This window comes from Sminthopsis crassicaudata, chromosome 2 (assembly GCF_048593235.1).
Source record: "Sminthopsis crassicaudata isolate SCR6 chromosome 2, ASM4859323v1, whole genome shotgun sequence".
In the NCBI taxonomy this organism is placed as follows: Eukaryota; Metazoa; Chordata; class Mammalia; order Dasyuromorphia; family Dasyuridae; genus Sminthopsis; species Sminthopsis crassicaudata.
In genome coordinates this window covers 440,836,164-440,848,908 of record NC_133618.1, presented here as the reverse complement: position 1 = coordinate 440,848,908, position 12,745 = coordinate 440,836,164, and the positions used below count along the sequence as shown (strand labels likewise).

Below are 12,745 nucleotides of genomic sequence, written 5' to 3'. Positions count from 1 at the left end.
GACTGTGGAGATGACTGAGAGCTTCCAAGGATAGTGGAGTGCTAAAGACTAAGGAACAATGTCAGGAAAGAGGGGATATGCACAGAGGGAAATAGTAATGAGATGAGACTGGAGGGGGTAGTAGGGCAGCTCCACTATGAAGGGCTCGGAACGCTAACATTAAGCAGAATTAGTAAGCAAACTCTCCTTTGCTGTTCAGATAGAAGCTTGGATGAGGACTTCTTAGGGATGGTGCAGAAGGGCTTATCTTGCTTAGGCATGGGTTTCCAAACTCAGAAACTGCATGACTAAGCCATATAGACTATAGTCCTGACCTCCCCCCTACCCCTCTCCTCTTAAGACTCTTCAGAGAGATAATTATACTTAAAGCTGTTGTGACTTGTAGAGTTATAGTGTTAGTTATTATTCTCAGTTATCATTAGGGGCTTTCTGTTTCCCTGTTGGTAAACTGAAAAGGGAAGATTTAAGAACCCTTTCTGGCTCTGATATTCTAAGAAGATAAGAATGAAAAGGGGTCCCATAAGACAGAATGTCACTGCTAGGATGGATTTTTAAAGCTTACCTAGCCAGCAGCCGGAAGGACCCAGAGCAAGTCAAGAGGCAGAGCACAGAAGATAATCCAAGCATCCTGTCCTAGGCTCCTAGGGCCACATGTCCCATCCCCACAAACCACAAACATTTACCAATCTGTTCACCTGGCAGGGGAGCGAGCCAGGCAGAGGATGTTTAATTCAAAAATCCTGATCTGAGCCTCTCCTTTCTACAAGTGAAAACTGATACTGGCCTGAGCTGGGAGGACTGTGGCCTTCTGCAGTTTATAGTATCCCTTCCACACCAAAGAGGTTAGGAGTGTGGCACCCCCACAATCTGGAAAATCCAGGTTAACATTTGTTGTCTCTCCCTTCATACCAGAAGTCTCAATTACATATTTTGATATAATACAATACACATATTTTATACATTTGAGTTTCAAAACTTTTTCTGTGTCTATGACTTCCACAAAACTCCCTAGAAATTCCCATTTCTTTTTGCTTTTTTGCTGAGGCAACTGTTGTTAGGTGACTTGCCCAAGGTCACACAGCTAGGAAGGGTTAAGTGCCTTTGACCACATTTGAACTCAGGGCTGGGGCTCTATCCACTGCACTATCTAGCTGCCCCCCTCTCCCATTTAATTTCTTATGCCAACTAGAGATATATTGAAACTTCTATGGGGAAAGTCACAATGTGGAAGTATATCTTTTCAGACAGTAGAGAGGAGATAAATTTAAGAGTATAATATGCTCCTTGAAGACAGGCAATTTGTAGTTTTTCCTATTTGTATCTCTAGGGCCAAACAAGGCCTAGGACACAATAACACTGTATGTTTGATGGCTTGAGTTAAGTCATTACATGATAATTAGTCTGGCTTAATTACTGAGGGGAGAGATGGGGGATGATGTATATAAAGAGCTTTAAAATAAAACATTAAGTGAGGTCGGCGGGGACAAACAGTCCATTTTAGGGAGGCACTGGTATGGAAAAAGAGCCCAGAATTCAGAAATTGGAAGGCCTGGCTCGTGGGGTGGAGGAGACTCAGTATTTCACCTCTCCGCCTCATTTTCCGGTAAGGTAAGTGCACTAATACTACTGTATTAAATACTACTGTAGTTGTAGATTTAAAATGCTACGCAAATGAAATCAACTGCTGTGCGACTGTGAACGAGTCCCTTTAATTTCTATTCCTCACTTTAGCCACTTACAAAATGAGGGATTTAGACTAGATGATCTCTTTTCTACAGCTGTTAGATCTACTCCAGAACTGAATGATCATACTACATTTGGCTTTTCCAACCAGGCCCCAGTTTCCTGAGGAGCTTGGAGTTATCTAGCCTTTTCTCTACTGTTCCTTCTAGCTCTGAGTTCTAGAACCTGGTCCTTGTTGGAGATACTCTCACCCTTTAAAGGGCAGCTGTGATACAGGCTAAGTGAAAACCTGAAAACAGAAGAGCTTGGAACCCTGGGAATTCTGTTTTCAGCCTCTAATAGAGCAACAGGAAAACACCCCGTGTTGGCTCTCGTCAGTGGTTCCCATCCACGCCCAGCTCTGGGGGTGGCTGCATTCCTGGGAAGGTGGGCAGGCTGTGGACTGTATACAGATGGCCAGCTGGCTGACCTGCCCCTCTCACTCCTCCTCCACCCTGTTGCTAGAGGAACAGCTAGCCTCATTAACAGCTGACACATGGGGAAGTGCTGACTCTGGTCTGGAGAGATTACTCACCCGCTGGGGTGGAGGTCTCTGTCCCAACATGCTTTCCCAGAGTGAGTCTGGGAAGCAGCAAAAACAACATACAACAATAATAATGGTTACTTTACTATAGTCATTTACAATTTGACAAAAGGCTCTCCCTCAGGCTTTCAGAGGTAGGGAGAAAGAATAAGTGTCATTATACCCATTTTACAGATGAGCTGACTCACTTGGTGAGAGGGAAGTGACTAAGAAATAGTGTGTGAAAGAGCTACTTGAATCTTAGTCACCTAACTTCACCTATAGAATATCTTAATTCTGGCCTGCACCTATCTCCAGATGTAGGGATAGAAGCTGTTACCTAAGGCAGGGCTTCTGGGAAATGAAAAGTGGGTTGTAGTTTCAAGGGATAAAAGAAACAACTGAATTTAGACAAGATCTAGGGTAGGATTGCCCAAGGAGGTCCTTTTCTCAACTTTGAGAGTGGATGACTAAATTACAGCCTCTAACTTTGACCCTTGCTTCCTCCCCTCCCTCCCTTTTAGGATTCTCTAGTTGAGAGTTAACTAAAACACGATGCAGGTATGGAGGAGGACAGGAGTTGTGACATCACCAGAACAAGGAACAACCAGGTGAAGAAACACTTGACTTGAACAGCAAGAAGCTCCTAATTAAGTTTAAAAGCTACTACTATATTCAGAAACTTTCCTTCACAGTATCCCAGCTTCTGCTTGAGTACTTCCAGGGATGGGGAAGTCACTATCAGTCTGTAAGCCATTCCTTTAAAAAAAACAAAAAACAAAACTTGCAGTTTCAAGAAAAGGACAATCTCTCAGGGTTTCACACAAACCAAATGGCCTAAATGAACTTCACAGGCCCAGATGCCAAAAGGTTGGGGGAAAATAAAAGCAAGAATCAGCATGGACCTTACAATGATCTCTTCAAGTTGGGTATAAGGTTATTGGGGTGGGTGAAAGGGCAGAAGTCAGGGATGGTGATTATGGGTCTGTTACCAGCAGAAATTAGGAATGGATAGTTCTCCAGAGCTCAGGAGTTCTAAGCTGCCCAGAGATCTAAGCCAATGAGGTGTCTGAACTCCAATATACCAGCACCAACATGGTCATGGTGGTACGTCACTAGGTTGCCTAAGGAGGGATGAACCAACCTATCATGACAAAACTCAGACACATCACTGGTCGGTTGGTCAGTCTGGGAAAAACAAGATGAAGTTAAGGGGGAAAAAACCAACCTAAAAGAAAGCCACCAGAAAAGCTTGGTTTGCAGCAGATGGTCATGGCTTCATGTAACAAGCATTTACTGTATCCTAAGATAATAGTGAATGGTAGTGAATTCCCTTCTCCTTGTTGAAGAGGAGATTTCCTACTCTTGCCCTCTGAGTTTTTAGGATTCTCTATGACTCTACCACATTTAGAGAGCCATCAAGAGCTTCAGAGAAAGAGATGATATTTACTTCTATGTTTTTTCCTATTCTAAATTCATCTTGTTGCTGGTCATAGGCTAAAAATAATAAGATGCCATGAGTTTTTCTCTTTGACTAATGATTGAGACCAGCTACTTTAAAGGCTGAATTCTTTCCCTTCCCTGCTCCTTTAAAGGAGATTTTGATGGAACTTTTTTTTTGTTGTTATTTAAGTTTTTTTCCCCCTTAACAACATGTAAAATTTTAACATTTTTTAAAAATTGAATTCCAAACTCTCTTTTCCCTCCCTCCTTGAGAAGGCAAGCAATTTAATATAGATTACAGATGTGCAATCATGCAAAACATATTTCCATATAGCCAGAGTGCTAAAGACACACAGAAAAATAAAGTGTAAAAATGTATGCTTTGATCTACACTCAGACTCCATCAGTTCTGTCTCTGCAAGTAGATAGAATCTGTCATCACGAATCCCTTGGAATTGTTTAGGATCATTGTATTGCTGAAAATGGCTAAATTATTCAGAGCTGATCATTTTACAATACTGCTGTTACTGTGTACAAGGTTCTCTTGGTTCTGCTCATATCATTTTGTATCAGTTAAGGCCAAGTTCTTAGAAAGGAATAGAAAGGGCATTTCTAAATCTTTTACCTTTGAGAGTCTGCTCTCCAGAAAGCACAAAATAGTGGATAAACCTTTCGGAATAGGTCAGGAAATGTGGCCCTTCCGTCCCTTTCAAATATCTGTTAAAAATGGATAAGATCAGAGCTGAATGTTCCTTAAAGATCATTTTGTCCAATCCTCATTTTACAAAAGGAGAAACTGAGGCCCAAAGAAAGAACTTGAGTTAGTGCCAAGGAAGGACATTTCCTGGCTCCCAGGTTTTTACAATCATTCTATTATTATTATACTCTCAGAGAATCATCTGAATTCTATCTTTAATAGCTCATAACTTTCAATTCAATAGCATCTTTATTAAGATAGCTATGCTTGGAGGGCTCAGATACCCCAGGCAGTCCATGCCATTTCTTTTTGATTTTCAGCTTTAATTTTAGAAAGTTCTGCCTTATATGTACCTTCTTTCCTTCACTGTGGAGATTGTGCACACACTGTATAGAAGCTGATAATAAAGTTTGTTTACTCAACTGCCTTCCCCTTTTTGTGTAATCTTTATCAAAAGGGAGGTATTTGATGAATAGAAGAGGGAAACATTAAGAAATGTAGGGTAAGGCAAACCAAATATAGCAATGAAAATAAAAGTGGGAGGAGGGGAAACCCAGTGATTGGCTCCTCTGGGTACATTATCAAGCCCTGACCCCCACAGGGGGTCTTTGGTTATCTTGGCTTTTTTACTTCTATACGGGTGTTGTTATGGTCTCATGTGGCCAATTTTACAGGATTGTGATGGAAAGAACATTCTGTAAACTTTAAAGCACTACAGAAATGTGAGAAATGGGATTTTTCTCCAGTCTTCTTCCTTCCCTCATTCCAGCACTGCTTAGAGCCCAATACTTTGCCTTTACCCTTCCACTGAAAAGCGTTGACCTGGAAGACAGCAGGTTGTTAAAGAAAGAGCTCTAGCCTAGGAAACCAGGAGGAAGCAGAGATTTGGGGCTTAAACAGAATTTAGAAAAGGTCAATCTAGTCCATCATCTCATTCAATTTATAGAATGTAGAAAATGGTGTCTGAATGAATTTACTTCAGGTGGCACAGGTGTAGTAAGGGCTGGAGACCAGTTTTGTATTAGGTTCTCCAAAGTCAAGTGTTATCTCTATTCCACTTACTCTGATATTATATGTTAGGAGACTGGGAGAAATACCCCCAGCATTAAAATTCTTCTATCCTGGTCCCACTAGGAAAGGCAACAGTTTTACCAATAATTTGGAAATTTTTTTTAAAGGAACTGTGCTAGGGTTTTAATTTGTATAAAATCCTCCAAAGCCAGTGTTCCCTCTATTACTTATTCTAATATTGCATGTTAAGGGAGTGGGAGAAATACCAATAGCATTAATTAAGATTCTTCTTCCACTAGGCAGGAGAAAAGAGTTCTACATACAGTAGTTTGGGGGAAATGTAGTTTATTGAAACATAACTTCACTCTGGTGGAAACTCAAGTTTCCCCAAATGATGAGGGTTGGTTTAATGATTTAATTCTGATAAACTATGAATCTAGGACTCCTCTCTACTGAACCCATTGCAAGAAAGGGGAGCATACCACCATTAGGTTATTAAAGTGTCTTTTTGGAGGATGCTGGAGCAATTGATCCAGCAGATGGGGTCACCTTGTGGCAGTCTTCATTCTTCCCCAGAGCCTTCTTCTCATAGGGACTTGGCTTACCCAACAAGTGTTTGGACTTTTCTGCAGAGAGTCTGCAAGCACTGAGCCCATTGAGATCAGCAACACAATCTTTACTTCCCAGAACCAGAGAAACAGGAAAAGATTTACAATTGAGGGCTCTTTCCAGGTGTAGTAAAGCCATTTCTATGAGTATTCTGATAGGCTATTGGGGAAGAATGTAGGGTGCGCCCCAAAGTATCCTTTTTAAAAATTATCCTGTCCCAAAGACTGAGCTTTGTACTTAAACATTTCCTAAAAGGTTGGTAGTAGAATTTTACCTTTCAGACCTTCTTTCTCCAGGAAAGATTGCCTCTTTTAAGATGGTCTTCCAGTCCACAATGACTGTCTCCCCCCAAAACCAGGAGTTTGGTTTTGGGGTTTTTTTGGCCAAAGCCTCAGGGGGGTATCTCAAAGGTCTATGACATCAGCACACATCTTGCTATCTACTGCATAATGGGGTAATGAGGGCCAACTCTCAGTCTGGTCTGAAGACAGAAGCTTGAGCAAGAGTTTGTTCATTCATAAGCAGGATCAAGGGGGCAAACTCTCTTGGAATCTGAGAGCAGAGCTGGAGCTTTACACAAGTGGAATGGACTGACATAAAAGGTAGTGAGCTCCTTTCCATGAAGGTATTCATGCAGAACCTGGTTGACTTTGTTGAGATATAGTAGAGGGCATTCTTTTTTAGGTACAGATTGGACAAGTTGCTGTCAGAAGTCCTTGGCAACTCCAATATCCTAGAAGTGAAGGGACTTGCTTGAGCAAGCACTGACAATAAATCAGTGATTTATCAAATGGTTTGACCAGGAACATAATCTAATATAGAGGTTGCTTTTCATTGTGTAGATTCTGAATTAGAATAGAAAATGAGGGGGAAGTATTTTCACAGACTACTTCAAATTTTGTTCATTAAAAAGAATCACTTTGGAAATATTTTACTCCATTGAGCATAGACATCTTTGGAGAGGAGAGATAGCCATGGAAATGCCCTGTCTTTTTATCTCTAAATATGATGATCATTACAGAGGCAGCTCCACTAGACAGTGGGGAGAACGATGGATTCAAAAGACCTGAGTTCAAATCGTGCCTCTAAAACTTATTAACTACATGACACTGAGCAAGTCATGCCATTTTTCTAGGGCTGCTGTTTTTTTTTTCTTATCTATAAAATGGGGCTAGTAACATCTGAAACACTTCACTGGATGGTGGAATCAAATGGGCCAACACTTTGCGAACTTGAAAGCATTATATAAACATGAACTACCAGTAAATGTTAATCAATATTTTATATCTTCCCACTAAAAAAATCATCTTTGCTATTTGTGGAGTATTGATTAATGTGCTGGGCAATGCAGTCCAGAAGACTCATCTTTCTGACTTTAAATCCAGCTGTGTGACCCTGAGTAAGTCACTTTACCCTGTTTACCTCAGTTTCTTCAACTGTCAAAAATGGACTGGAGAAAGAAATGGCAAACTACTCCAGTATCCTTGCCAAGAAAACCCCAACTAGGGGACATCACTGAAAATGGCTGAACAACAAATGGACCAACTTGAATACCAATGATGGAAATTGCGATCAGGTGACTACAAGCAAAGACTTGACCCATAACACTTAACAACAAAACAAAAAAAAACCAAAACCCTGAACATTATGTAGTGCTTGCTCATGTGTTAGGCACTTTTCTAAGTCCTTTGCAAATATGAAAAATGGAATCTACACTATATACCTTTAATACCAGATTGCCCCAAGATAGGGAGGGCACTATTTCTGAACATTTAAGCATGAGCAAAAGTAATTAGTGAAGGAGAATTTATTACCTATATCAAGGCAACCCATTCCATTATAGGAAAGCTCTAATTATTAGGAAACTCTTCCTTATACTGACTGAAATTGGCCTTTTTTTCCATTCCAGTAGCATTTAAGAAAATAAGGTCTGTCTCACTGTCAGATTTATTCATGTAATGTGGACAAGAATAATGTCATTTATATAGTATTTTAAAGCTTACAAAATACTTTAAATCCATGACTTCATTTGAACCCCATAAAAATACATCTTATAGATGAGTTCACTGAGGCTCAAATAAGTTAAGTGTCTTGTCTATGACCTCCTAAATTAGTAAATATATCAAGAGGGAGGATTTGAATCCGGGTCTGTCCAATTTCAAGTCTTGAATTTTACTTATGTTAAACATCACACTGTGCTGCTTCTCACTAAAGCAACTACTGCCCAATTTTCTTTTTTTTCTTCCTCCCTTCCCAATCTATCTCTCCAGAGTAGTGCCTTTCTGCTCCCAAACAAGGTAGAAGCTAGTGTAGCTTTCCAGGCTCCAGAATAAGATTATGTGAATCACTGGTTTGTCTAATTCTAAGTCTTGGACTTTATTCATGCTATTCATTATACAGTGGTGTCAAACCCTAATAGAAACAAATGTGCTCAACCACTTATTAAGATCCCTAGACTGTAATACTGACTTAGAAACAGACACATTAAGATCATTTATGTTCCACTGTATTTTTATTTATTTTATTACCTATTTCCCAATTACATATTAATCTGATTCAGCGAGCCCTGGGTAGGGCCAGTGTTTGACACTGGACAGCCCCAACTCCTTGGTTTTTGTTGCTGTTGTTGTTGAGTTGCTCAGGCGTGTCCAACTTTCTGTGTCCAAGATCTCATAGCTAATAAATAGCAGAATTACAGGCATCAAATTATAAATCCAGTACTACCCACTGTACTATCCTGTCTCAAGACAAATTAGAAATTTGCAAGAATGAAATCATAAACCAAAGCTGGATGGGACCCCAAATATCAGCCAATCTAGCCCTTCCCTATTTTATGAGGCCAGGAAACCAACTCATTTAGGGATAGGATTTGTTCAAAGCCTCATGAAAAATCAGTGATAGAACCAGGAATAAAATTCAGGTTTCAGCTTCCAGGGCAGTGATCTATCATTCCCACACTTTGTAATTATTACTCCCCACAGAGCAGAACAGAGGGATGTGTACTGAGGTGATAATCTGATTATTCTGGGATATCTAAAGGAGGATTTCTTGCTCAGACACAACAAGAGCGCAATGCCCTTGAAGCTCCTTCCATGAACCTCCTGGAATCTAGGATTCTGTCACCAACCCCCAGGTGGTCCCAGGATTAGGCTGAAATGGGGAGCCGTCTGAAGTTACTCTCTGGCAAGGTCTGAATGGCTGAGTAAACTCCGGGGAATGGCTGATACCTGAGCCAGCTGGGGAAAAGCTGGCGCCAACTCATATAGGGAACTTACAACAGACTCTGGCAACCCTGGGAGTTTCCTTAGAAAAGGAACCGAGAAAAATGGGAACTGGAGAAGAGAAAAGCTGCTTAAATAATAGCTACCAGAAAACTTAATCCTCAGGTAAAACAAGTCTTACGATCCTTGACAACAGAAGGAGAAAGTCCCACAAAAGATGGATATCCAAGCTGACTAGAAAGCTGCCTGTCTGCTGTTTGAGAAGAAACTGGCTGAGATGAAAAGAGCTTTGCATATGGAGCCAAAGAGCTTTGGATCTGAATCCTGGTCTCGGCAACTCATGTGACCTTGAGGGTATGTCATTTCCCTGTGGCCTTCAGTTCTCTCAATCACAAAATGAGAGGATTCAACCAGAAGGTCTCTAGAGAAAACCCTCAGTTAAGCTGTAGCTAAAACTTCGTGGGAGACAGATGATCACCAAGGTCCTTTCTAGCTTTATGTAGCGTGGTCCCCCAAAGGTTGGGGCTTAAAGTGATACCAGCAAGGAAAAACTGGGTAGGGGGGGCCGGAGCCGTTAGGGATAAAGTGGCATCTTACCTTTGGGGAGGGGAGATCAGAAACCCAGGCTCCATGGAGGATCCCACAGCCCCCACCAGCACTGTCAGACAAAGGCATAAGGTAGTCTAGCTGGGCTGAGGTTTAAAAGGCCTGCCAGGCAAGCCGCCCACACCTGTGCCCTCCTGGCTCTTGGCAGCCACACCTTCAGCCAGTCTCCCAAGCACGTTTAACCATCAGGTTGCCAGACTGCCTGGCTCCCCAGCCTGGGAACAAGGCAGCACCTGTTTCCATCAGAGTCTCTGGACAGGCAAAACACCTCACCCAACCTACCATTTAAGACTGTCCTCAGAGGGACCAATCCCAGGAGCCTGAGCCCCAACCCTAGACCCGGATACAAAGCAGTCTGAGCCAGCTGGGGCGGGGCCAGGATACTTCCTCCCGGGCCACCTACTTTCGATTTTGTTAAAGGCTCGGGGCTGGGGAGATGCTGAATCAAGAAAGCAGATTCCTGCAAGGGACCCAGGGCGCCCTGTCTCCTTCTCTTCCCCCATTCCCTGTCTGGGCTCTTCAGCTGACATCCGCCCAGCTGGCTATACTTACTAAATGTAATGAGCTTTCAGACCTTTCTTTCACTACTCTTGGTCCAATCCCTCCCCTCCAACACTCCCCCAGGATTCTTCTCAGAACCACCCTGTTCCAACATTTTCAACAAACACAAGGTCTTCCTTTCCCCCAATGTAACCCCGAATCAGAATCCAGAAGGAGCTTACCATCTAGTTGGAAAAACACGGCTTTCTTTCACCAAACTAAAGAGTAACAATTCATTTATGGCAACTGCACAATATTATATTAAATTATTCTAACAGTTTCCCAATTGGGCTCCCATTCACTGTGCTATTTCTTCTGTCATCTGGCTCTACCAAAATATTCCAAATGTATTCAAAACTTTTAGCTGTTCTTTACTGACTACCAAATAAAGCAGCTGAGCCCTCGATTCTGCATTACCAACTCACTGCCTATTGGCCATTTCAAACTGAATGCCCCATAAGTACCTCCAGTTCAACTTGTCCAAATGAGAATTCGTTATTTTCATTCCATATCCAGACCTCTTCTTAACTCCCCATTTCTGCCCAGAGCATCATCATCTTTCCAATCTCTCAGCCAGAATTGGGACCTCCGTGGTATCCTTGACTCTTCTCTCACTCATCCAATCAGTTAACAGATTTTGTTTTTCCTATCTCCATAACATCTTTGGCAATTAGTGCCTTCTCTTTATTTACACAACTACTTCTAAGAGTGCAGACCATCCTCTCTCACCTAGTTCTTCTAATTGGTCTTCCCTATCTCAAGTCTTTACCCAACTAGAAAATTATCCTCCACATGATCACCAAAATTGTTTCCCCCAACGTGCAGGTCTGATGTGTAGCATGCTGTATTCAACCTCCAGTGGCTTTCCATGGACTCGATCAAAAATAACTACCTCTGGCATAAAAAGTCCTTTACAATCTGGTCCCAATCCACAGGGACAGATCAAATTAGCCTCCTGACAGTTCATTCCATTTCCTCTAGCTCTCACTGGCTTGTTCTTTGTGCTGAAAATACACTTTCTCCATCATCTCAGCCTTCTGGAATTCCTTTTTTCCTTCAAGCCTCAAATGCCACAAAAAAAATCAGATATTGAGAAGATGCCCATTAATTAGAGAATGACTAAACATGCTATGATGAAATTGTGATGGAATACTATGATGCTATTAAAAAATGAAAAGATTTTAGAAAAACCTGAGAAGACTGATGTGAGTAGAAGGAGAACACTGTACAGAACAGCAATATTTTGACTATCAACAGTAGAAGATTTAGCTATTCTGATCAATACAATGATTCAAGACAATTATAAATGTCTCATAAGAAAAAATGCTTTAGAGAGAGAACCAATGAACTCTGGATAAAATAATGAAGCAAATACATATATACATATACATAAATATATATTTTCATTTTCTTTCTTTGCAACATAGGTAAAAAAAAAAAAAAAAAAAAAGTCCATGACTTATATGTACAAAGAGTGTTATTCTGTTTGCCTTCTCAGGGGGTGGAGGATGGGCTAAAGGGAGAAAATTTGGAACTCAAAATTTAAAAAAATATATTAAAAAACCCCAAAATCCTAAAAAGAAAAAAAAACCCTCAAATACTACCTTCTACACAAAAATCTTTTCTGGTATCACCAACTACTATTAGCACCTTTCCCCCTCTATCATTTTGTAGTTATGTGGATAGTAGTTTTCTGAACTGGAATATAAACTCCCTGAAGGTAAGGGCTATTTTTATCTTTCTAAATTCCATTGTCAAGCACAGTACCTCGAACATGGAGGGCACTTAATATTTGAATATTGAAAGATATAGACTAGTGATCCTGGCATTCAAGGACTTCTTATAATGTGACTCCAAACTGAACCCATGACCATTTATTCTAGTTTCAGACAAATTGAACTATTCTCTTATCCCTGTTCTGTACCCACCTCTCTCTAGCTCTAGTACAGTGTTATGTGAGTTTTTATTTAGTTTCATCTAATTATGTCCCTCCCTTATAAACGAATAGGTTTTTATTTTCAAAATTTTTGCCAAGATAGTTTTCAATATTCGCCCTTACAAAACCTTGTGTTCCAAATTTTTCTCCCTTCCTTCCTCCATCCCCTAGACAGTAAGCAATCCAATATATGTTAAACATGTACAATTCTTCTATACATATTTCCACATTTATCATGCTACACTAGAAAAATCAGATCAAAAAGGAGGAAAAATGAGAAAGAAAATAAAAAGCAAGCAAACAATAAAAAGTGAAAAAAATAAAAATGCTGGGATCCAAATTCAGTCCCCACAGCCCTCTCTGGATGCAGATGGCTCTCTCCATCATAAGTCTAGAATTGGCCTAAATCACTTCATTGTTGAAAAGAGCCATGTCCA

At 40.8% G+C, this 12,745-nt stretch overlaps 1 protein-coding gene across 10 annotated transcripts in view; it reads right to left on the bottom strand.

Annotated features, from left to right (window-relative positions):
* Nucleotides 1-12,745, bottom strand: part of DLGAP4 (DLG associated protein 4) — a 93,287-nt gene that overhangs the window by 33,267 nt on the left and 47,275 nt on the right. The window contains exons 1-3 of one of the 10 annotated variants that reach the window (XM_074292569.1): nt 6,280-6,357; nt 4,314-4,405; nt 2,929-3,004 (exon numbers count right to left, since the gene is read on the bottom strand). The exons of 6 other annotated variants lie outside the window; for them this stretch is intronic. Coding sequence is in view for 1 of the 4 variants with exons in the window: in XM_074292565.1 (XP_074148666.1) it covers nt 4,314-4,405; nt 9,824-9,858 (127 nt within the window). In the remaining 3 variants the exon portion in view is untranslated. Of the gene's footprint in view, nt 1-2,928; nt 3,005-4,313; nt 4,406-6,279; nt 7,103-9,823; nt 10,090-12,745 lie in introns of those variants that run through there. 3 more of the 10 variants (XM_074292565.1, XM_074292567.1, XM_074292570.1) reach the window with 3 other exon arrangements.